This window comes from Quercus robur, chromosome 1, assembly GCF_932294415.1.
Source record: "Quercus robur chromosome 1, dhQueRobu3.1, whole genome shotgun sequence".
Classification (NCBI taxonomy): domain Eukaryota; kingdom Viridiplantae; phylum Streptophyta; class Magnoliopsida; order Fagales; family Fagaceae; genus Quercus; species Quercus robur.
The window spans coordinates 25,340,219-25,365,761 of NC_065534.1; the positions used below are offsets into that span (position 1 = coordinate 25,340,219).

The 25,543-nt window shown below is 33.5% G+C and overlaps 1 protein-coding gene across 1 annotated transcript; it reads left to right on the forward strand.

The window, feature by feature from the left end:
- Positions 1 to 6,706: 6,706 nt before the first annotated feature.
- Positions 6,707 to 22,197, forward strand: LOC126727141 (nardilysin-like). Its single transcript, XM_050432672.1, has 19 exons — positions 6,707 to 7,302; positions 7,793 to 7,868; positions 10,125 to 10,171; positions 10,643 to 10,755; positions 12,471 to 12,544; positions 12,693 to 12,788; positions 12,896 to 13,015; positions 13,957 to 14,190; positions 15,469 to 15,617; positions 15,886 to 16,042; positions 16,191 to 16,340; positions 16,666 to 17,045; positions 17,578 to 17,727; positions 17,856 to 18,038; positions 18,254 to 18,457; positions 18,603 to 18,709; positions 19,167 to 19,320; positions 20,157 to 20,278; positions 21,718 to 22,197. The coding sequence occupies exons 1-19, from the start codon at positions 6,949 to 6,951 to the stop codon at positions 21,959 to 21,961; spliced, it is 3,114 nt and encodes a 1,037-aa protein (XP_050288629.1). The 5' UTR covers positions 6,707 to 6,948; the 3' UTR covers positions 21,962 to 22,197.
- Positions 22,198 to 25,543: the final 3,346 nt, after the last annotated feature.

A 25,543-nucleotide genomic window follows, 5' to 3' on the forward strand; every position in this document is an offset into this window, starting at 1 on the left:
GGGTGTAATGAAAGTCACGTGCTTGTCATATTCTCCCTATGGATCTTTTTTTGAGAAGGAATATTCTCCCTAAATCTTTTTGTAACTAAAAAAAAAATATTATATATATATATATATATCATTTTCTTTTAAAGAGAAGCCATAAACAAAAAAACAAATTCAAAACATTTTCAAATTAACATGCCAAGTTATTAAAAAAAGTAAAATTGAAGATTGTGGTAAACCCATGTGCGAGTTTGCATGTTAATTTATGAATGTTGTAAAGTTGTTTTAATTTTTTGTTGCCCTCTTAATATTACTTTTTTGAGTAAATTATAAGGTTGATCCTTATCATTTACACTGTATTTTAATTTGATTCTTAATCTTTTAATTGTGTAAATTTAGTCTCTAACTTTTTTAATGTTGTATCAATTTGATCTTTGTCGTTTTCCCTTAGATGGAAAAAGCTAGTGTCAAATGAAATAATAAAAATTTGATTTTTTATGTCACATCAACTGCTAACTATATTGCCACGTCATATATTTTTTTTTAAAAAAACCCCAAATTAAAATTAGTAATTCTTTTTTTTTTTTTTTGAGAAACAAACACACACACACACAAGGGAGAGTGAAAGGAATTCAAACACAAAGGCGCATCACAACACCACTCAAAAGGCACAGTAACTTTTAAGGGAAGGTAGGGCAAGTTATATTGCACACAACACTCATATTTTTTTTTTAAAAAAAAAACCCCAAATTAAAATTAGTAATTCTATTTTTTTTTTTTTTTTTTTTTGAGAAACAAACACACACACACACACAAGGGAGAGTGAAAGGAATTCAAACACAAAGGCGCATCACAACACCACTCAAAAGGCACAGTAACTTTTAAGGGAAGGTGGGGCAAGTTATATTGCACACAACACTCATATTTTTTTTTTTTTTTAAACCCCAAATTAAAATTAGTAATTCTAATTTTTTTTTTTTTTTTTTGAGAAACAAACACACACACACACACAAGGGAGAGTGAAAGGAATTCAAACACAAAGGCGCATCACAACACCACTCAAAAGGCACAGTAACTTTTAAGGGAAGGTGGGGCAAGTTATATTGCACACAACACACTCTCTTAAGCAATGTGGGACAATTACCCATTCTTTTTTTTGAGAAACAAACACACACACAAACATAAGGGAGAGGGAAAGGGGTTCTAATATAAAGGCATACCACAAGTCCACTCAAAAACCATAGTAACTTAGATTAGAAGTTTTTGTACTCCGCCGATCTGCCCCCATCGTCCACTTCACCAACCTCCGGAAATTTCAAAACACACATTGGGTTGATCACAAGAAGATGAGGAAATTATAAGATGGTGTTGATGGGTTTATGACTAGAGATAAGAGGTGCCAAAAATCCGATTAGGTAGCTGAACTTTATTACCCTTTAAGACAAGATGCAAAGTATAGCAACAAGGTTGCCAATTGGGAATGTTTGCCATTAGAGACTGGGCTTAATGCTTCTGCAATGTAGTGATATTCGATATTGTTTGTGATTTATATTTGTAAATGTCTATGATTTGAATGAATTGATATTAGTATTGTCATCGGATTTTTATATTGTTATACTTATCTATGATTAATACTAATAGATCTGGAAAGTTGGTTTTCATTTTTTATTTATTTATTCTTATCTTACTGATTAATAGGTCTAGAAAAGGGAGACGGTGTTGGATTCATTTGCTTTGGAATCTTGGGTTGAATCAAAGCTTGCATCGATGGGTCTCTCATGCTTAGGTGATGGTGGCAATGCTGTAGAGAGAAGAGGAGAGGTAAGGCAAAGAAGATGAAGAAATTCACATATTAAGTGTGTGTTTGGCAAAAATTAAAAAACCAACTTATTTTACTATTCAACTTATTTTTGCTACTATTTATGGACCCCACTGTATTTTTTTGTACTATTCATGGGTCTCATTGTACTGTTTTAGCTAACTTTTACTTTTATTTATAGTACTTTCAGCAAAAATTTTTAGTTTCAGCAAAATAAGTAGATCTCAAACAAACCCTAAGTGGGTTTTTTTTTTTTTTTAAATGACATGTCCACACAACATTTTTACAACAAATTCTAAGTAGCAGGTTATTACTAGTTGTTATTGTTGGGGTAAAAAAGTAATCTTAGTATTAGGTTCAAATTTGAACCAATAACAACTAATCACCTGTGATTTATTGTGAAAATGTTGTAGATGTAACACCTCTTTTTTTTTATTAACAAATTTGAACTTAACACTAAGATTACTTTTTTACCCCAACAATAATAACTAACCACCTATAATTTGTTGTGAAAATGTTGTAGATGTAACACTTTTTTTTTTTAACCGTAGGATTAGTAAATTGCCATGTGTTATTTTACATTTTCAATTTGAATTTTTTTTTCCTATAAAAAAAATTGAGTTTTATTTATTTATTTATTTTTAATTTGACGCAGTGGTATAGTTAGCAATTGATGTGGTATGGAAAATTATTTTTTATTGTTTTGTTTGACATATCAGTTTTTTTCATCCAAAAGATAACAACAGGGATCAAATTGATACGTTATTAAAAAATTAGGGACCAAATTGACACAGTTAAAATGTTATGGACCAAATTGAGATATGGTGTAAAGAATAGGATTAACTTTGTAATTTACCCATCTTTTTTTTTAGTTCAAGTTAGGTATTTTTGCCCAAACAAACAAAAAAAAAAAAAAAAAAGCATTTTAGTGAGATTATGAGCTACAGTATTACTTTTGTCTACGAACATGTGAGAAAATAATATTCTAAAAGGAATCTGCAAGCATCTTAGTGTCATAAATCAAGAGGCCAACTTTAGCATATAGGTGAGTAAGGCATTCACCTAAGGCTTCGAATAAAAAAAATACCCCTCTTTTAATCAATATAATATAATATATTTATATTATATTTCAATTAAGACTTATTTCATTGCACAGGCCTATAAAACAGTAAAAAAGGCCCCAAAGAAAACAAACGGGCCCAAGGGAGCTTAAAGAAGGAAGTAGTAAGCCCATGGGAATTACAAGAAATAGAAAGCAAGCAAAAATGGGTTGAAGGAGCCCAAAGAAAAGGAATTAGTAAATGGGGTTGGTGCAAAGGCTAACAAACCTCAAAAGTAAATGATATGGTAATTGGGTTGAAGAAACCCGAAAGATTTAGTAAAAACCCATGGGAATGTAAGAATGGAATGGGCCAAGGATGCCCAAAAGAATGAAGCGACCCAAGGATACCCAAAGGAATAAAATGGGCCGAGGAAGCCCAAGACGGTATGAGAATTAACCCAGCAGAGGCCTAACAAGCACAAATCAAGTAATAACATGACAGAAGCAATGGAGTGGCGTGGCAGGAATACTATTCGGCCCACAAGCCAGCAATAAAAGGAAACAGGGGCCGAATTGAAGAATAAAAGGCCCGTGCCCAAGCAAGACCCAGCCCAGAGAGGAAATGAGATACAAATAATAGAGACCCAGACTCACCCACGCCACAAAGGGTTAAAAAATAAATAGCAGAAACGTGCAGTGAGACCATACAAACCCACAAGCAATGACAAACGCATGAACGACAGATAAACCATGGACTCACATGGGAGTGGAGCACGCACAAGACTTAGGCACCATCCACTTGTACCTAGCCAATACAGGCATGATAGGCCATAGGTTAGAGGTAAGATAGGATATGGTCTGGTAGTGGGGATAAGGAAAAAGTCTATTATGAGATTCCCACTTAAGTTCTTTTGAGGGAAATGTCCTGCTGGGATAACATACCACCCAAAAGAGGGAGAAATGAGCTGGAATCACTGGGTGCATGCTGTAGGAGTTAGTGAGAGAGAGCACCCAACCCTTATCCAAATAGGAATGCTACGGAAAGCAAGAAAATAAAACAAAATTCATTTTGTTTGAGAATGGAACGTGGCACAGCTAGCACAGGGGAGTGGCGGTTGCTGGGCAGCCAGCAGACCAGTGGGTAGCCAGGGAAGGACACCCACAATAGGGCAAAAGCAATTGAGGGGTAAAATGGTAAATCTTATCACGACAGGTAGTATAAAAAAGCCTTAGCTGTGCACAGTGAACAAAAAAAAAAAAGGAGGAAGAAAGGAAAAACAAGAAAGAATAGAAACATAGAAAGAAATAGAAAGCTAAAGGGAAAAACAAAGAGGATAAGCAAAAGAAATAAAGAAAATGAGAGAGTAGGAAGGAAAGTGAGAAAACGAAAGTGTGATAAGGCATGCACCAATAGGTTGCTTCCTTCTCTCCCTCTCAACAACTTATCCTTTAGTCAGCTAATAGATTTAAGAATAAGCCACTTAGGTTCGTTTTTCCAAAGTGGGCAATTTCTACGGCAGGATTACCCTGAGAGGTTGCCCACACTGGAGATTGGTTTCCTTCTTGGACTTAAATTTGCTAAGGAGCTAAGTCTAGCAGACCAATCCCCTTTCCCTCTTTTATCATGACTGTTTTAGCATAAACACTGTTCTTTTCATTGTTGCTAACTTATTTATGCCATACTCATATTATCACGTCTCTTTCATGTTGCAAAGTTGTTTAAATATTATCCTTGGTTGACAGCAAATGTTTTAGTTAGAATATCTTTTTATTATCCTGTTATATTATGTGTCTTTTGCCATAATGTTTTTGTGACAGCATCCCCTGCTGTGGGCACGTGACCAGGATTTCTGCAAAGGGGTCCTTGCTTGTATACAAGCTGGCTTGAGGTGAATTTCAATTGAGCCAGTCCCGACTCTCCTACCCCAAAACTATTGGGCCACAGTAAAGTAGAAAACAACCCAGTCCAGAATACAAAAAGGCTCACCACACACATCACGCAGATTAACGTGTCACATCAACTACACATCAACCCATTTATTATTTTGGTTCAGTTAATGTATGCCCTTAGGATATACATTAACAATCCAATTTAGGAAATTTTTTATCGAAAATTGAAAAAACTGTCAAAAATTTGATAACTTTTTCAATTTCCGATAAAAATTTTCTTAAAATGGTTTACTAACATATGCTCTAAGGGTATACGTTAGTAAAACCCTTGTTATTTTATATAAAGTTTTTTATACTTTAATTAATTTGATTTTTCCCATTTCTATTGGTATTAACTTTTTTTGAAAAATAAAAAATATTTGAAGTAATTTATTTAATTTGTATTGGATAAGTATATTTTCATTAGTTATCCTTTAAGAATAATCTACATTTTGTATTAATACTAATTTATCAAGTTATATAATAAATTTTTTTTATTTGTGCAAGTTTAGTATAATGTGATTATATCATTTAGGGTGCGTTTATATAAGTTGTTGAAAATATGTGTTTGAGTTTAAAATAAGTGTTCGTAAAAAAAGCTATAAGGAGTTATGGTTGCAAAACAGAGTTTTGAGTTTTAAAAACGCTCTTTTAATCTCTATTAACCTCTAAGCAAACAAACTCTTAGTAAAGTTGGAATCTTACTTTTGACAAATTAGGCCTATTATTCTATACTTTAAATTTTATTTTAGTTAAATTATAATTTTCTATTATAAATCGTATTTAATTTATTTATAAATATATATTTTTAATTATAAATGTCTGCCAGAAAATATTCATCTAGATATAAAAAAATAAACCTTAAAAAGAAGAAGAAGATAAAACTAGAAAAACAAATTGAATCTCAAAAGGCCTTTATAGATAAATTTGTTATTAATATTAAACAACACAACAAAAAATTTAGGTGAAAATATAATAAATGAACAAGAAATCTATTGACAATAATGCAAATAGTCTTAATTAAATAGGTATTATTTAATTAATATTTAAATATAAAAAATAAAAATAAAAAGGCCCACTTTAAATTTTCGCCTAAGGCTCCAAAATTGGTTGAGCAGACCTTGTGTAAATCAAATCAATTTGCAAGCATGTTGGTTAATGATGTGTGTTAGGGAGACTAACATCTTAGGAAGACTCTAGTTGAGATGTTGACTAATATCTCAGGAGGTTCCAAAGATATCACTAAACCTTAGCCTAAACCTATAGGTTTTAGCACAACTATGTTATATTAACCACTAACTCTTTTATTAATATTTCATATGAGATCTCACTAACATGTATATACCCAACATCGTGTCTATCCTTGTTCGGGTTATCCATTTCTTTTCCTTTTTTTGTTGGGTTAATTGTATTAATTGACCTTTTAAACTAACCAGAAATTTTATTTTGTTTTACTTGTTATTATTACCATGGTAAATGATACTAGCCTCATTGCATGCTCTCTACACGTGCATGAAGCTTTATTTTTTTGGGTTTAATGTTATAATTTTTAATTCATCACAATTTGAAGTTTAAGTGTATTTTTTTTAATCATATTACGCATTTAAAAATTACTGATACAGTCGGAATATCATTAGATTAGCCACAAAAAATGATCGAAAAAAACATTGAAATCATATGTTCGTTTTTTGGACCTAGCCTAATGACATTTCTAGTATCAGTAGTTCTCAGATGCATAGTATGGTTGAATATACACTTTAGCCTCAAATTGTGATAAATAAAAAATTATAATACTAAAAAAAGAAAAAAGAAAAAGTCTTATTACACCCGCTGCGTGCCACGAGCCTAAGTATTATTTAATGTAGAAATGTCATATGAGTAGAATAAAAGCCTTTTGTAAATTATAGCATATGATATCAGCATCAAGACCTGCGTATTTTCCCCACCAGATGCGTATCTCATAGTGGAGTGGATAACAAGCACTATAGGCTCTGTAAGCTACCTTCGACCTTTGTATATTATTACTCAAAACCCCCGCACAAGCAGCACGCTTCGCTTTTGCTATAACAAAAGTTTTCTTCGGACTCCAAATAATACGAGGGAGAGAGAATATATACTTTAGCAGACTCTCTACGTTTCAGTCTCCCCCTTTCACCAAACGAAGCAAAAAGCCATGGCTTCCAGTGCCTGCACTTTTTCCTCAGACGATATCGTGATTAAGTCTCCAAACGATAGTCGGCTGTACAGGCTCATTGAGCTCGAGAATGGGCTCCAAGCCTTGCTGGTTCACGACCCTGAGATTTACCCAGATGGGCCTCCTAAATCCCTTGAGAATGGCCATGAAGTAGATGAGGATTTGGATGAGGAAGAAGAAGAGGAGGACGAGGAGGATGAGGAAGATGATGAGGAAGACGATGAGGAAGAAGAAGATGATGATGATGATGATGAAGAGGAAGAAGAAGAAGAAGCGGAGGGCCGTGAAGTTAAAGGGAAAGGAAAGAAAGGTGCTTCTTCTCAGACTAAAAAGGTTAGTGTTTGTATTTTATAGCCGAATCTGGCAATACCCAGTTGACATTGGGACTTATTGATCAAAACCCAGTAACAGAACGCTGATAATGAATGATAGGAAAGGATAAAAGAAGAAACTTCAAGTCTGCAACACTTGCATTGTTGATCTTACTGAAAATCCAAGGAGTAGAAAATCTAATTGCCAATAATAAATTTAAGATCACTGAGCTGTTTAATTTCATTTGCATTTGTTGTAAATCAAATAGATTTTACATTTTTAGTCAAATTTGATTGTTAAGAAACAATTTCGATAAACTTGTCTGAATGTCATATTCATTGGCATCCCTGGTGTCTTTTATATGTTGTTTTAATCTGATGGGGGTTTGTGGGGTGCTTATGATATTGCTATTAAATCTTTGCATTTTCTGACCTGTTTCTTTTATTAGTCAACTCAAATTACCAGCTTTGGATTTGATTTGTTAATAGGAATTGTATGTTTTTTGTTGCAGGCAGCAGCAGCTATGTGTGTAGGAATGGGCAGCTTTTCTGATCCTTTTGAGGCACAGGGGCTTGCACATTTTCTAGGTTTGATTATATACCATTTATCTTACATGAAGACACGTGCCTTTTTCCCCCCTCCATTTTGGAACAGAAAGACAAGGATTTTCAATTAGCTTCAAGATCCCTGTGAATGATTTTGTTAGCCTGATTGCATCTTTTAATATTGAAAGCTGACATCATCAATAGGGAAATATCCTGTTTTAGATTTACCATATAGTTTTGATTTTTCCCGGATAAGAAGTTAGATTAATTTTATTTAAATGGATTGGAAGGTAAGTGGGGCTTGAATCCAATACTTACTGATTCATACTTCAGACAGTGAGTGACTAGAAGCTTATGAACATTAGATGCTTATTTAGATTTAAATTAAAACTTAACACAGTGTTTGGGGTGAAGAAATTGTTAAATATAAAGAATATTACAAATGATGAGATTTTCATCCCCATCATTTAAAATCCCGTAATTTATAGATTTCCTTGTTTGGCTGTAATCTTTGTAGAAAATTTAAAATGATGGAAATTGTAAATTTTAAAGTTTGGACATGCCAAGTGCCTTGTAGCACAATTGACACTTCCTAGTGTTTCCAACAGTGATGTCCGGGTTCACATCCCCCCCTCCTCAGCTATCTGAATTATCAAAAAAAATAAAAATTGAAGTTTGGACATAATCAAAATTTGTATACAGCTATATTACTTAGCAGTTAGCACCTTAATTGAACTCAAGTGTAAAATTATGAGACATTTTTTTTGTTTTTTGAGAAGATTATGAGACACATTATATAATGTATACTTACTATTGGACCTCATTATGATAAGTGGGGAGTTAGCGGGCTGATAGATACTATGAGTGACTGGGGGCTTGTTTGGATCACCATGATTTTGAGTGATATCACTCAGTTTTCATCACTGAGTTTCCAAAATGCGTGGGTCCCACCGAAAAAATCTTGTTTGGCTTGGTTTTTGGGCGATGTTTCCATCACTCAAAACTCAAAAATTTGAGTGATGGATGATGGAAACTGAAAACAGAATTTTGGCATTTTCAGTTTTTGAAATATGAGATATGGTGGCAAAAAGTGAGTTATGTGATTGAGTTATGTGAGTATGTGACCAAACAATAATTTTGGAGTTTTTGAGATAAAGTGAGGTTTGGGTTATGAGTTATGGGTTTTGAGTTTGAGTTATGAGTATTGAGTTATGAAAACTGAGTCATGGCCAAACCAAACGAGCCCTGAGCCACCAAAAATTTTCACAAGTCCACAACCAAGACTTACTCAATCTTTTTGTGAACACCTAGTAGACAGCCATTCAAATGACATCATCAAAGTGAAAAGATTACTAAATTTATGGCTCATGTACAAGCATCATCACAATCACATTGAATGAGCAGAAGTTTCAAGACTTACAAAGAAGGAATGTTCAAAAAACCTATTCAACCATGGCCTAAACTTATAGGAGAGAAACTCAGCAACAAAAATACGAGAAAAAGGCAAAAAGCGACTTACTTTGAGTTATGCAAAATGAGGCATATGAGCTTGATACTAGAGAGAAATTGCAGGAAAAAATAAATAATTTTGAGCACTTTGTTTGGAGGAGGAGGTGATATGAGATTGAGAGTGGAGGATGTGAGATGAAATGTAGGGAGGGAAATTTGGGGAGAATGGAAAAATTTTGGTTGGTCACACTTTTGTATATGCAATCTCAACTTGGCACGCTCAAAAGAAAATGCCTCGTTTTGCGAATTTATCAAATTACGCCTATTTTGATAGGATTTAAAGCCAGAATTTGTGACCTGCAAATCTCATTATTTACCGCTGTTAATTTGCAATTTCTTCAATCATCAAGACAAGCGAAGGAATTATTAAAATCTGTCCCCCAAGTTCCCATTCCAGTTCTCCCACAAATTCTGGTTCTAAATCCTCTTGCCAAACACACTGTTAAAGTATTTATGCAGCATTAGGTCAACTTTTTTATGATACATGTTAAAATGGAAGAATTGTGTGCTGCAAATGTTATCACAATGCCATTATGCTGTCCAGGTGGACCTGTGTGATAACTAACAAAAGAAGTCCATGTTAGTCTTTCCAGTTTCCCCCTTTCTGCTTCACTTTTCTTCATGAGAAGACATTGTCTTTTTTGTTATCATTCCTTCTTTTTTGTAACTTTCTAATTTATTATTTTTCTTGTAGTAGAGAACCTCTAAACATTTCTTCTATTTCAATTTTCTATTAGCAATTCTAAACTGGATCCTCATACATTGCTTACATATTCTCATTTTTTGCAGAACACATGCTTTTCATGGGGAGTACTGAATTTCCTGATGAAAATGAGGTCTGTTTGTCAAAATTATATTTAAAATATTTATTTTGAAAGAAAAAGGGAATCACGGGGTGACTTTCTATACTCATTTGAGAATTCTCTTTATGTATGTATGTATGTATCTATCTATCCTTTGTGCTTTTAATAGTGTGTATATGGAACAAATTTTGGGTGCCACAAGGTATGGTAACTGTAAAATGATTTGAAATTTACATTTTCTGATTTACGACCTACACATGATGGGCATGATGCCCCTGGAGGGACATAAAAACTCTATTTTAATACTTTTATTTGAGATTTTTCATGTTAATCTCACTGCATTTGTTGTTTCTAGATTATCCTCAACATTAATTACTTTTATACTTGGTCAAAAGTCTCATGTATGTTTTAGCAGTAGTGCTTATTTTCAAGTTAAAACAGAGATTGATTGTGTGTGTGTGTAATGGTATTTTGGCCAACCAGTTTGACTCTTTTTTTTGCTAGTATGATAGTTACTTGTCCAAGCATGGAGGCTCTTCTAATGCATACACAGAATCTGAGCATACCTGCTACCATTTTGAAGTGAAGCGGGAGTTTCTCAAGGGTGCCTTGAGAAGGTAGGTTCTGATTTATTTATTGATAAATGTAGTCATTTTCCTTTTTTCGTTCTTTAAGTGAGGTTGTGGTTGTGGTTTCCTGGTTGCTTTTACTTTGGCAGTAGATCTTGTTTTGTCTTGATGATTGCTACCTGTTCGCTTTATTTTTTTTGATGGAAATTTTTTGTGAAAATAGTTTTTCGCATTTTTCTATAATTTTTTAGCATCAAGAAAAATGGGTCAAAGGAAAACTGTCTTTGGTCCACAAAAAACCATATTAAAAAAATATTTTTTAGAGGTGGTTTTTTGCTAAAATTTTTCGAAAAACAACTCTGTCTTATGCTGGGCTAAACAAAAAAAGCCTAGAGAGAGAGAGAGAGAGAGAGAGAGAGAGATTTAAAAATTCTAAATGAAAAAAGAAAATAAAGTGGCTGGAGTCATAGACTTATAGCCTTCATGATACCTACAATTGATCATTAAGTAAAACCAATGATAGATTTCAATCCAAAAACAAAAAACCAAATAATTGATTACCTATAATTAACAAACTTATCTCATAGCCAAGAACTATGTGGGTGTAGGTGTAAAATACTAAAATTGTATGTCAAATACAAATTGTAAATGGATTGTTTAAAGATGAAGATCATCAATAACACCTGCGGCTGGTAAATTTGAATAACTAATAGGGAGTCTACAAAATAATATTGGACAAATAACTTTGATAGTATCTAGTTTATCAAGAACTTTAGGGCCTGTTTGGCAGAGGAGTTTGAGTAACGTTGTTTAAAATGATGTGGAAATGTGGTTTAAAAAGTGTTGTTAAAAATATGTATTTATAGTATTCATAAAGAGAAAAATGTGTTTGGTAATGTGTTTTAAATAGATATTTTGGTGTTTAGAAATATGAAGTTATGTGTTTGGTAAGTGTGTTTTTTTTTTAAAAAAAAAGCTGCCACCGGTACTGTTTCTCTTTATTTCACATCAAGACTGAACACGTGGGAGAGAAGAGATGGTATGATTGTATGTGTTGGCCCAAAGCACAGTGAAACACACACTCAAACAAGCTTGAACACAACTCATCTCATGTGAAACACTTGCTCAAACAACAATAGTTCAGACTCACGTACCAAACAAAGATTTTAGCATGGGGCCCACCTATTTGGGTGTTTAAACACAAAACAGCATTGCTCAAAATGGGCTACCAAATAGGCCCTTAATTTTACAAATTATTGCAGTGTTAGAATGACAAGCCTTTTTTTCAAAATTCTAGTTAGAAAACCAAATTCATACATTGTGTTTCAATTTTTCGTGATTACATTAGTTGGTTTACACAATATAGCGTTATACATGTTTTGATTTAAACAAGAAATATTTATAATTTTTTGTGCATACCAAACACTAGAAAACATTTTCCATCTCATTAGATCAATGAATTTATGTTTGATAATACATCACATCTTGATCATCATAATATCTCACTGATTTTTAAACTGTATAAACAGTCACTACAAAATTCTCAATAATGTGTAATATAATATATGTGATTCTGTATTTATGGCAAAAATAGTGTTGCTGTTTCAATATAATTTGACTGTAGCATGATGTATAGTCCCAAGCTGCCTGAAATTCTATTTGTATTTTCCGAGATATTTATGAAGTTGTTTGTTAATATATTTTCTAATGTACTTCATTTGCAAATGTGGTTAATAATTATGTTAGTCTCCTTATTTCATCAGATTTTCTCAGTTCTTTGTTTCACCTCTAGTGAAGAGTGAGGCCATGGAAAGAGAGGTACTTGCTGTAGATTCAGGTATGTGCCACTCTTATCTGAGTATGATGATTTTCGATTTTTCCTTTTCAAAAAGAGTTTGATTTTTGCTTGCTTACAATTATGTAGCTAAGGTATATTTATTATGGCTGATGGTGTGTACCGTAATGCTATATAAAATGAAATATAGAATTCAATCAGGTTCAACAAAATGATGCCTGCCGTCTTCAACAACTTCAATGTCATACGGCTGCACCTGGTCATCCTCTTAAAAGATTCTTTTGGGGTAAGCTTGGATCCATTGTGTTCTACCTATTTTTTTGGTTGAAATTGTGTCATTTTAATGAAATAACAATTAAAAAAAAAAAAAAAAATTCTGTGCTTTACATGCAGGCAATAAGAAGAGCTTGGTTGATGCTATGGAAAAAGGGATCAATTTACGGGAACAAATATTGAAACTGTACAGAGATTACTACCATGGTGGAATAATGAAGCTTGTTGTCATTGGTGGAGGTGAAGTTTTCTTTTCTGATTCTTGAGATATGATGTTTTATACTGAACCATTTAGGGTTTGCTTGAACTTAAATATGTATAACGAATATGAATTCAACGCAATTGTATTTCGGAAGAAGGATTTTCCTTTTTTCAAATGATTATATTGGATACCGTGGAAGTGGCAGATTTAGGTGGTCTGGTGGTGATGGTGGTGTTGAGGCAATAATGTTATGGTGGAGATGGATTACTGATGGCAGTGGTCAATGTACCTCTTGGTGGTACCAGTTATTGAGTGATTCCAATATCAGTAGTCTTTGATGTGGTATTCCTAATTTGCAACTTGTTTGTATTGGTAGGGATGGATGCATTGGTGGAGATAGTGCTGGTCATGGGGTGAACAGTTGGAGTTGTGAGGTTGGCGGTGGTGTTACTAAAACCTCCACTTATTAAAGCAAAATTTACCTACAATCAACTAGTGTAATTGTTCAGATCCACTTCCACATTTTTTTGTCAGTAATCAAAGACCTGATTTTTGTTCCTAACATCCAATGTTTATTCATTTTGAATCATGCTTTTAGGGCATAGATTGGGACTTCATCTGCAATTCTAATGTTTGAAAATCAAGGCACATCTTGGCCAATAAGCCCTGGGTCATATGATATGTCCTCATCTCACAATTTTGAGTGGAGGGCAAGGTTGGGAGTTCAAAATCCTATTGGCAATCAAAATATTTTTTTAGGCACATCTTGGCATTTTCTTAGCTGTAATGAACTTATGAATTCCTTATTTTAGTGTGTGCAGATGATAATTGTTTCATTTTGAAGAAATATTACCTAATGTTAATTTTAATGATGCATGTTGAATATACAAATGCAACACATAGTGGGAATCGATCAGAAATTTATTTAAACCGATCTCTATTTTTTGCTGATATTGGTAGTATGACATTGTTGCTGCAGAGTCTTTGGATGTACTTGAGAGTTGGGTCAAGGAATTGTTTGGTAATGTCAAAAAAGGCCCCCAAATAAAGCTGGCATTTAAGGCAGAAGGTCCTATCTGGAAATCTGGTAAACTCTATAGGTTACAGGCTGTCAAAGATGTACATATCCTTGACTTAACATGGACACTGCCATGTCTTCATCAAGACTATTTAAAAAAACCGGAAGATTATTTAGCGCATCTCCTCGGGCATGGTAAGATATAATGTGGCTTATCTTAGATTGGTTGCTGTTAAAAAAAAGAAAAAGGATACACTCTTACATGTATGAACATGCACAGACGCACACTTGTGCACACACCCACATATAAATACATACATTTAGCAATACTTGTATGTGTGTGTGTAAATATGCCTTTTCAAAAAATTTGGATAAGGCTGCATACCAATTGCATCTCTTAAACCCCGCAAAAGTGAGAGTTTTGTGCATTGAGTATGACCCTTTTTGTGTGTGTAAAAATATCAGTAAAGTGAAAGATGGGAATGCTTACTGTGCTTGATGCATAGTTTGATGATTGATGACACTCTATAGTGCTTCTCTTATAATGGCGCAATTGTTATGAAGATTATGAAGGAGCTCCTTTTTCATTCATTTGATAATATCCTTCCGTCAGTGAAAGTTGTTTGTCCTAAATGTGCTTTGATTTATACATTAAGCTTCTGGATACGTATTGTGATGTAGTATTGGTTACTACTTCCTCTGCCCCTTATTGTTGGTTCTACTTAGAACATCCAACTTTTTAAGGGAATATCATCTAATACATTGTGTTTTAAATAAAAAAAATTAAAATTTTCCATTTTTTTTTTTAATTTTTTATTTTATACATATAATTTAAACTCAAATAACTTATCAAAAAAAAAAAAACATATAATTCAAACTCAAATAAAAGAAGTATTGACTTTTGAAATAAAGTGTAAGTTGAAAATATAATTAACATTATGTCCATTGATTTTTCAAAGAGGACCATATTTTGGGACATTCCATAGTGGAATAGAGGACCAACAAGATGGTATGATTGGTTACTCTACATAAGGAAAGTTGATTTATTGATTAGAAAAGTTTTAGGGTCTTGTTAATGGGTGCCCTTATGGTATTTGTTAATAGACCATTTTAGGAAAGTTATAATACTTCACTTTCATGGGAATTATAAAAGCTATCAAAAAAGTTAGTTACTTTTTTCTTTTCCCATAAAAAGTTTCTAAAAATAGTTCCTAAATCAATTCCCTTAGGGCATCTGTTAACTTATCCCAAAGTTTTAATAGAACTTTGTTGCAGTTACCCCATCTGCATGGAACATAAGCAGAACAAAGAGGGGGGGGGGGGGGGGGGGGGGGAGTGCTGAAAAAAAGCACTAAAGTTGCTATACTCACTTGCATAGCACAATGAATTGATGAAATTATTGAAGAGAAAAATTATAGCCACATGTTTCTTGGCTTCATTTTTAATTCTGAGCATATATTGTGACCTTTTCAGAGGGCAGAGGAAGCTTGCATTCCATTCTAAAGTCCAGAGGATGGGTAACATCTCTATCTGCGGGTGTTGGGGATGAAGGAATGCACCGTTCATCTATAGCTTATATCTTTGGCATGTCCATGCACCTCACAGACTCTGGCCTGGAAAAGGTAGTGTTTTTTATCTTCATCAGATCCTTTTCAGTTTTTGAAGAAGATAACATTTATTACTCCTTATCTGAATGTTTCTTGATTGGAAATCAAATTCAGTTTTGGCTTTGCTTTCCTAGTGGCAGTTAATGAATGTGGTGAATCATAAAAACTTACTTAATTACAAGGTTATTGAAAGTATCATTTCAGTGCTAAAGATATTATGTGAACCAAATTTGCTTCAGCGTTGTTACTTTTCTTTTACTATAGGTTTGTGCTTATTTTGCAGATTTTCGATATCATTGGCTTTGTATATCAGTACCTTAAGTTGTTACGTCAAGTTGCACCACAAGAATGGATATTTAGGGAACTCCAGGATATTGGGAACATGGAATTTAGATTTGCTGAGGAGCAACCACAGGATGATTATGCTGCAGAGCTTTCAGGTTTTTCTTCTGTTATTGTTACTGGCATATGGTTCTTTATGGAGTATTGGATCTTTGAATATCTGGCTAGTTTCTTATATCATTGTCACTGCTTTTTGTTGGTGCACTTGTTCCCACTTTCTGAATTTTATTGTCCCATAAAATGCAGAGAATTTACATATATATCCAGCAGAGCATGTTATTTATGGGGACTATGTGCACAAGATATGGGATGAGGAAATGGTCAAATATCTTCTTGGTTTCTTCACACCAGAAAACATGAGGATAGATGTGATATCAAAGTCCTTTATGTCTCAAGGTACATTCTTTAGGTCTACTTCTCAATATAATTGTATCTTACCATATTTTGAACTTTGATTTTCCTTTTGTGAGATGTATAATCGTGAAAAGGGTGATAAGAGTCTCATGTAAGTGCTTTTGATGGTTCTTTCATTTTTTCTGAATGAGAATGTTTCACACTTACTCTATCTTTTCTGCCATTTATATGTTTAGTTGCATAGTTAATAGTGGACTTTGGTTAGAAGTAAATTATTCATTTGCATTCAAATAGCTGGTGCAGGAAGTTGTACTTTAATGGGAAAGATGAGCTAATAACATTCTCTCCTATTCTTTTACTGTTCCAGATTCCCAAAATGAGCCTTGGTTTGGGTCACGCTATGCTGAGGAAGATATTTCTCCATCTTTGATGGAGTTGTGGAGGGATCCTCCAGAAATTGATTTTTTACTGCATCTGCCCTCAAAGAATGAGTTCATTCCATGTGATTTTTCAGTTCGTGCTTATAGTACATGTAATGGTCCTGTAAATGAATTGACTCCAAGATGCATACTCGATGAACCACTAATGAAGTTCTGGTACAAGCTTGATAGAACTTTCAAACTTCCTCGTGCAAATACATACTTCCGCATAAATTTGAAGGGGGGATACGATAATGTGAAGAGTTGTCTCTTGACAGAATTGTTTATTCACCTTCTAAAAGATGAGATGAATGAGATTATATATCAGGTTATTCATTTATCTTTAAAAAATAATGATTCTCTTGTGCTTACCGATGACTGATTTGTCTGTGTTAGATTTGTTCCATGGAAAAACTGTACGCATTTCGTCAGGCTTTGATCTATCTGTTGTGAAACTTGTGGCTATTATAGAGCTGATTACTCTAGTGGCTCACTGCATGGACTTTGAAATGCAGTTGGGAATTATCCAAAGATATCTTTTCTTGATTGAAATATTCTAGATTTGTTTTCAAGAGTAATGTTTCTCTTTGCAGTATTTTCTGTTTTTATAGGCTCAATGATTTTTTTTTGGAAAAAAATGTTATACCACTTAATGGTCCTAGTAGCACCTGTTATTCTGTGTTTTATTTCTAATAGCTATTATATAGTACCTTTTTTTGAAAGCCTAGGTTACTTGTCATCAATAGAGGTATTTTTTTTTCTTATTCAATTAACATCTTTATTTCTCATCACGTTTGTCTTTCAAATGTATGACATTCTAGCTCTGTACATGACAAGAATCTTCATTTTCATATCTGCAGGCCAGTGTTGCCAAGTTAGAAACTTCTGTATCTCTTTTCAGTGATAAGCTGGAACTAAAGGTCTATGGATTCAATGATAAGCTTCCAGTTCTCTTATCTAAAGTTTTGGCAGTAGCCAAATCTTTTTTGCCAACTGATGATCGTTTTGAGGTAGATATAAAAGTAGCTTTGCATATTTTTTCAGCTGTAGTGTCTGGGTTTGGTGTGATTTTGCATTTAGTTGAGATTTTTTGCTGGTTTCTTGCTCGTTTGTGATCAACTGACACAGACTTTAATAGGTTATCAAAGAAGATATGAAGAGAACTTTAAGAAACACCAACATGAAGCCTCTAAGTCATTCATCATACTTGAGATTGCAAGTGCTGTGCAAGAGTTTCTATGATGTAGATGAGAAGCTATGCTTTCTAAATGACTTGCACCTTTCTGATTTGGAGGCGTTTATCCCTGAGCTTCGTTCCCAGGTCCACAAAATATATGCAATGTTAGATTTTTGTGTTGGTATAATGCTGTAGGGTTTTTTCCCCCTGAGTTCTTGATACTCAATATTGCCCTCCTGCTAGTTGAATAAGTTTTGAGTTCAATGGCAATAAGTTGACCAAGTATATTAATTATGGTTTCTCTATTACTCTAGTTTTGCTATAAGAATGACACTTATTCTGGCGTGCATGTTCTACAGCTATACATTGAGGGCCTTTGCCATGGCAATCTATTAGAAGAAGAAGCAATCAGCATATCACACATCTTTAAAACTAACTTCTCTGTGCCACCGCTCCCAATTGAAATGAGGCATCAAGAACATATAATTGATCTTCCCTCTGGTGCCAACCTTGTTAGAGATGTCAGTGTAAAGAATAAGTTGGAGAAAAACTCTGTGGTTGAGGTAACTGAAACTTGATATTTTGGTATTGCATCTATGTTTCCTTCAAGTCTTATATCTTTTATTGGTCTCCTCTGACAACTTTGTTCCTTTTTTTTTTTTTTTGGTAAGTGTGTGTTACCTCTTCTTGATTGATTTTGCATTGCAGCTTTATTTTCAAATCGAGCAGGACATTGGGATGGAATCGATCAAATTGAAGGCTTTGTTAGACCTTTTTGATGAAATTGTGGAAGAACCACTTTTCAATCAGCTGAGGTAATTGCAGGCTGAAAGTAGGAGTACATTTTTTTTTGGGGTGGGGGGAGCTTTACGTATTTTGTTATCTGCATTTTTCCATACCAAAAATTGACATGAACAGACAGTAGGAAAAATTCTGCCACATTTTATCCTTTTTTTTGGGGGGGAGGGGTTATGTGAAGTTGTTATTATTATTATTATTATTATTAATTTTATGGTTGTGCCTGTCCATTGATGTCTCTCCTCTGCTGAATAATCTCTTTGATTGGATTAAAGAAGGTTCACAACATTGCATCGAAGGCCTGCTAGTATTAGAGATTTATATTCCATGTTATGGACTTAGCATATAATTGGAAAAAACTTTGAATAAATGGAATCAAGCTTTTTCAGGGGTTTAAATTGGCTGATTTTTTTGTTGTTGTTGTTGGTGTGTGTGAATATATTCTTAAAATTCTTCAACTATACCTGACTATAGGACAAAGGAGCAGCTTGGTTATGTTGTCGAATGTAGTCCACGAGTAACATACCGTGTTTTTGGGTATTGTTTCATCGTTCAATCTTCTGAGTACAGCCCAATCTATTTGCAAGGGAGAGTTGAAAACTTCATTAATAGCCTGGAAGAATTACTGGTAAGTAGTTCAAGTTCATTCCTCTGAAGTGCTGCATAGCTTCCATCTATTGTGTGCTTAACGTATGCTTCCAAGTTCTAACATTTTCTGTTCAGAGGGAGGGGCTGTCTGCAGTAGAAATGATATCAGTGGACTCTAGTAATAGATCTTCTAGGCACAAGAATTTCTTATTCTGACAATACTATTATATTCTAAATTGTCAACATCCTTCTTTTGAATGGTTAATGTATGACAATGGCCTCAAAGAAAAATAGGAAATCTATGCTGTTGGAATGATATTCCTGGCACTCAGATTTTGACTGGAAATTTTGACATCTTCTTCAAGACTGTAGTTTATGTACTCTCAATTTTGCAGAACGCATGCAGACATGCTTCTGTAATTGACATGGTTCTTTTTAAAATTTCTCAACAGAGAGCCTTTTGATTTTCATTTTTAATCATTTTTTTTAAGGATCCCTGCTTAGTGTTAACTCTATGAAGAGTTGGATTATTGTAGTCAGTCCCTTTTCTAAATTAGTTCCTAAATGCTTAAAATTCTGTGTGTAAGATTTTATGTATTTAAAAGCGCCAATTAACTTTAGCAAGCTAAATAGACACCTCTCTTTTATAGAATGTGGAAAACGAGTGTTTTTTTTTTGTTCAGGTGGTTTTGGGGGGGGGGGGGGGGGGTTGTTGAAGTTGGGATTGCTAAGAAAGAGAAATTGTTGTCACTAAAAGCTCCCTGCCTCTCAAAATGATAACCGATGCCACATCATCAACAAATTGCATGAAGAACTTACCATAAAAGGGAAGGCAAAAAAAGTAGAATTGTATCTGAAAATATATCTGTATTGCAGGATGGTCTTGATGAAGATTCCTTTGAGAATTACAAAAGTGGCCTACTGGCAAAGCTACTGGAGAAAGATCCATCTCTCACATATGAAAGCAATCGGTTCTGGAATCAAATTGTTGATAAAAGGTACTAATATCGGTTCTGTGCTCTGTGTACGTCGTACTTAGTAATAGTTAGTTTCTGATTGTATATTTGAATGTTAATTATATGGAAATTGTCACCATGTGATGCTCCACATGAAACTTTGGAGCTTTCCTTGAAAGTTATTGGATAACCACAACCATCCAGTTTTTATAACTTTTTTCTTGAACGAATGCAATTATTTTCTGGATTGACTATTGCTTATCAGATTGTGATTCCCATATAATCTGGTATTTTCTTGCTGGACTGAACAGGTATTACTTATTTTCATGGTTGGCTAATCCAATTTTTGGTTATGATCTTATATGGCTACTCTTGAACAAACTAGAGTGCTATTACATATGAATATGTTGTGGTGCAACTCACAGCACACAAGTGTAGGAGAAACTACGCACGCCTTTCATTTACATTTGTATATATTTTTGGTTTTTTGAAGGGGGTGGGGGGAGTTTGCAATGATATACATAGCTGGCTTAGGCACATTTGTGACGCTAGTTTGATTTTAAAGTAGCTTTTAGATATGATTGATTATTATTATTATTTCTGGGTTAGGATCTAGTGTAACTCTTTTTTATTGACACGCACAACAAATTTCTTTTTAATTGGGTGTTATTTACTATTTGATCAATAAACTCATATTTTGTATATAATTTTAAAGTACAAATTGTGCCTAAAGTATCTAGTTTTACTAATATTTCATGTGTTTCTATTTATGGTTTCTATGGAGCTACATTACAAATCTTCTTTCTCGGCAGTATTGCTTTTATGATCTAAGGAACTTGAAATTTGATCATTTTATAGATAGATAGTTGTTGATCTCTAATCTTCTTGATATTTTGCAAGCATGAAGGGTATAAGGAAAGGATGCAATTTACCAGTAGATTTGTCAAATCCTTTTGAGTAGCATTGCTTCTATGATCTTAGGAACTTGAAATTTAATCATTGTATAGATGAGATAGTTGTTGATCTTTGATCATCTTGATGTTTTGCAAGTATGGAAGGTCTAAGGTGATAATGCAATTTAATAGTAGATTGTCAAAATTGTCATCCCATATAAAGTTATGAAGTTGTACAATATTGAGAAAAATGACACCAGTTGTAATTTGTCATGATAATTAGGTTTTCATTAGCTGTCAGTTGCTTTTGTTACTTGTTTCCTGTTTGTGTGTTTACCCTTTTTCTTTTCTTTCCATTTTCCTCCTTTTCTTTTCTTGTCGCTGTCTCTGGTCCCATTGTGTTTGATTCTTGAGACTTGAGGGTGTTGGGAAGCATTGTTTAAACACTGCAAACTGCAAAGTTGAAATTTTTTGGAAGATCCTTGCCCAAGATGGTTTCTGCTAATCATGATTTTTGAAATATGATAATCTTTTGCTCATTTTTCTGCACTGATACTCATTTTAACAAATAATATAATTGATATTCAGGTATATATTTGACTTGTCAAAGAAAGAAGCAGAGGAACTGAGTGGCATTCACAAGATTGACGTTATCAACTGTTACAAAATGTATTTGCAACAATCATCTCCTAAGTGTAGGAGGCTTGCGGTTCGGGTGTGGGGTTGTAACACTGATATGAAAGATGCTGAAACACAAAATAAGTCTTTGCAAATCATCAAAGACGTCACAACCTTTAAGATGTCATCTAAGTTCTATCCAAGCATTTGTTGAAATTGAACATACAATTCAAAGTAGAGCAAACTGTCAGAGCCATCCAAGGTAAATTTTGACCACAGGTTGTAGCTGGGAAGACAATACAAAATCAAATTCATTAGCCAGAAGATTGGAGTAATTGATACATTCATGTAAGATACATTTATTTTGAATTTCCATCACTCATTAATAAGATTATTGTAATTGACTAAAATATGGTAAATTATTTAATAAGTATAGTTCTTTAGATGCAATACATTAGGTTCTTCAATTACATTCAAACATATAATTTCATTGAATTTGACTGTCCTTGAAAAAGACAACACTCTTTATGCTTTATTGGTTAATGCAACAATGTCTTTGAATTTAATTAAGAAACTTAATATATTGCAATAAAGGAACCGTGTCTAAGTTTTGCCTATTCACAAATAGGTAAAACTTAAGGTATATGTGTAGTATTTAGTTTTCCCAATTAAATTCAAACATTATTAGATTGCCTATGCAAGATAATTCATTCGGGTGGTTATTAGATGGCCTATTCAATACATTAGGTATAATTGGGCCATTACATAGCAAAGCAGGCTGTTAGGAATGAGCGAAGTTTTGATATTAACGGAGTATTTAGATTAGGACGGTGTTCTGTGATGTTGAACAGACAACAATAGCTTTCCTGGAAGGTCGCAAGTGATTTTGCCGTTTTTAGTAATATTTGTTTATTTAGTAACTTTTACGTATAAGGTCTCGTTTGTTTTAAGACTACCCTAAAGATTTATAATTTATGATTTTTCATTTAATTCAATTGTCATTTTTGGTAAAATTCAGTATTTTGTCACCTAATCTCAAGATTAGAGCGAATTAGGGTTTTCTAGGGGCTTTCCTAGTAGTCCTAGGTTTTCCTAGCCGCCTTATGTTTTCTAGTCACCCTAGGTTTTTTTTTTTTTTTTTTTTTTTTTTTTTTTTTTTTTTTTTTTAATGTATTGTAGCCTCCAAAGGCAATTCAAATTATTATTAATAAAAATTCAAACTTTGTCTATTGTTTCTTTCTAGTAGATTCTAGACCTATCACCTCGTGGATTCAAGGAACTCTTCGTGGATTCGAGGTTTATTATTAGAAACTAATAGTTTAATTTTAGTTTCATCAAAGAGAGCATTGTGTGTGCTTTCTTCAGGCTTCCGCGACATCATTCCATCATCAATATAGTGGCTTTTGGAGCTAATGCATTCTATAGGACTTCAATATTAATGAAGGTTCCTAGTTTTCAAGTGATAATTCAATGGTAATGACATTCTTTGTGGTGTCCATGTCTATGGTTTAAACTCTACTTTTTCCTCCTTCATTATCTACCTATCAAAAATAATAATGATGGCTCCTCTATGGAGCATAATTTTGTGGCATCTATTTCTGACCGTGGGCCCGTGGGAGGTAGTCTAGGTTCGCAAACTCTGGCTTCTGCGCATTTGTTCCAGCTTGTGGCATGATTTCTTAAAACTACTTGTGTGCGCCTTTGAACTGAAAAGAAAAGAAAGAAAAAAAATCCGTTGTCCAGTTCTCATGTTGGCTCAAGTAGTCAAGTTGAACTTTTCTATTTTATTTCGATCTCCTTATCTCCTTAAGGTAATAGCTGAATTTTATAGACGAAAAATTTATTGTTTATGGTATTACAGTATAGGTTTGACTTATTTCCAATACTTTTTAAACTGACATGTCCTTCTGTTTTAAATATATAATGACAAGTGGTAGTGCGTTTTAATCTCCACTTTTTATTTAGTTAATAAATGATGTTGCAGTTTCTCATTAAAATAAAAAGAGATTATAGTAAAAAAATACTGGAGGTAAGCCAAACCCTTATAGTATTAGGTAATTTTTGCAGAATTTTGTTTATGAGGTTAGGAGTTCATAACTTATGGGTACAATTGGCACCCCCAAGCTTATAGATGGGTGTTTCTCATCTTGTTTGGTTAATTGTAGTGAAAATATATCCCTACTATCAAGATTTACATTGGGTTGGTAATTCTTGCACATCTCCTCGACTCAAATATAAGGTAAGTTACCCTCAACTCTGGTTCTAATAATCTGATGGAGTAATTATGAAGCAAACAACATTTAACTAAAAGCATAGAGATCTTTATGTTAGTTTTGAAAAGGTAATGCATTTGGCTTTTGCTTAAATGTTCTATTTGCTTTTTGTCTCTGGATTTTTTTTTTGGCAGATAATCAACCTTTTAATTTTTTGGAAATAAATTAGTTTTTAGTTTTTGTCACACATTTAATATAAAAATTTATGAAAAATTATATATTTTGATAAACACAATACAAATAAGCTACCAAAATAAGCAAAAAATAATTGCACTTACATGTGGTTTTTATCCTTTGAAAGCTTCCAACCATAAGAGCATTCACATCTGTAGGTATATAATAGAAAAAGATGTAAAATTTACACATTTTTTTCCCTAAAAATGAACCAAATCGGTTAATGTATAATTATGTAAATTTACAAGTTTACTTCAACAATCGTGTAACTTTACACTGATACTATTTATTTTGCATTTAATTTTTTATTCTTTCTTTAAGTATCCTGAAGATGAAGGAAGAGAGTGAATGATAGTGGTTGTATGTGAAAATAGAGAAACAATTAAAAAAATTAATTTTTTTTGATATTTTAATAATAACCTAATTAAAGTGTTTTGAAAAGTAAATACATAAAATAAAAGAGTAGTTTCTAAACTTTTTATCCAAAAATAGTCCCACAAATTTTGCAAAAACTGACGTGAACGCGCGATACTTTGAAACGGGGGGCTGCATCTATGAGTTGAGAAACACCTCTACAGGAGTTCACGTGGGTTGCTTTGCTTTGTGGCTGAAATAAGTGACCTTGTTCTCACTTGCAAACGTCAGTTTGGAAATTTTGTTGGCATGGCAGTGGGGACTAAGAAAGAGGACTATACCTTGTGGAGGGCACTTTCCTTGACCCAATCAACAGCAAACTTTGAACACAATTTTCGTCTCATTGTACATATATAATTCAACCAACAGTTCCCTAGGCGATAAATGTGTCAGGCTTTCTCGATTACAGGTCCAGTTCGTACCATACATTGTTAAAAAAATTAATCCTATTAATCAAAAAAATGAGAAGTATATGTTCTTTTATGGGTTAGGCTCAAATAATTGTTCCTAACCTCTACATTCCTTCTGTTGTGGGATATGATTAGGGGAAGGCAAAAGCAGATATTTCCTCCTTTTCTTTTTGCCCAATGGGTGGGGGTTGTTAGACCAAAGGGAGAATCACAAAATCTCATCAGCAGTTTGGGATTCCATTGATGACAAATCTACTTTTTTTGATACAGATGACAAATCTACTTAACTTATAGTATTGATGGACAAAACTAGGATTGAACTTGGGGCAAAGCATGAACCATAAAAAAAAAAAAAAAAACCCTCTAGTGACTTGGTGATTAGTATTAAAGAGAAAACATGTTAGATAAAGACAACACCTCTTTTAGGTTATAATGTGAACTCCAAAAGTAGAAAGTTGAAAATTATGATTAGTCCTATTCATGTACTTCGAAAGGATAGGTTGCTAAAGACCATTCTTAATGTGA

Coding starts and splice junctions, on each gene's coding strand:
- LOC126727141 (XM_050432672.1), top strand. CDS start 6,949: ATGGCTTCCAGTGCCTGCACTTTTTCCTCAGACGATATCGTGATTAAG. Junction 12,545..12,692: donor GGTACTTGCTGTAGATTCAG/GTATGTGCCACT, acceptor AATGAAATATAG/AATTCAATCAGGTTCAACAA. Junction 15,618..15,885: donor CAGACTCTGGCCTGGAAAAG/GTAGTGTTTTTT, acceptor CTTATTTTGCAG/ATTTTCGATATCATTGGCTT.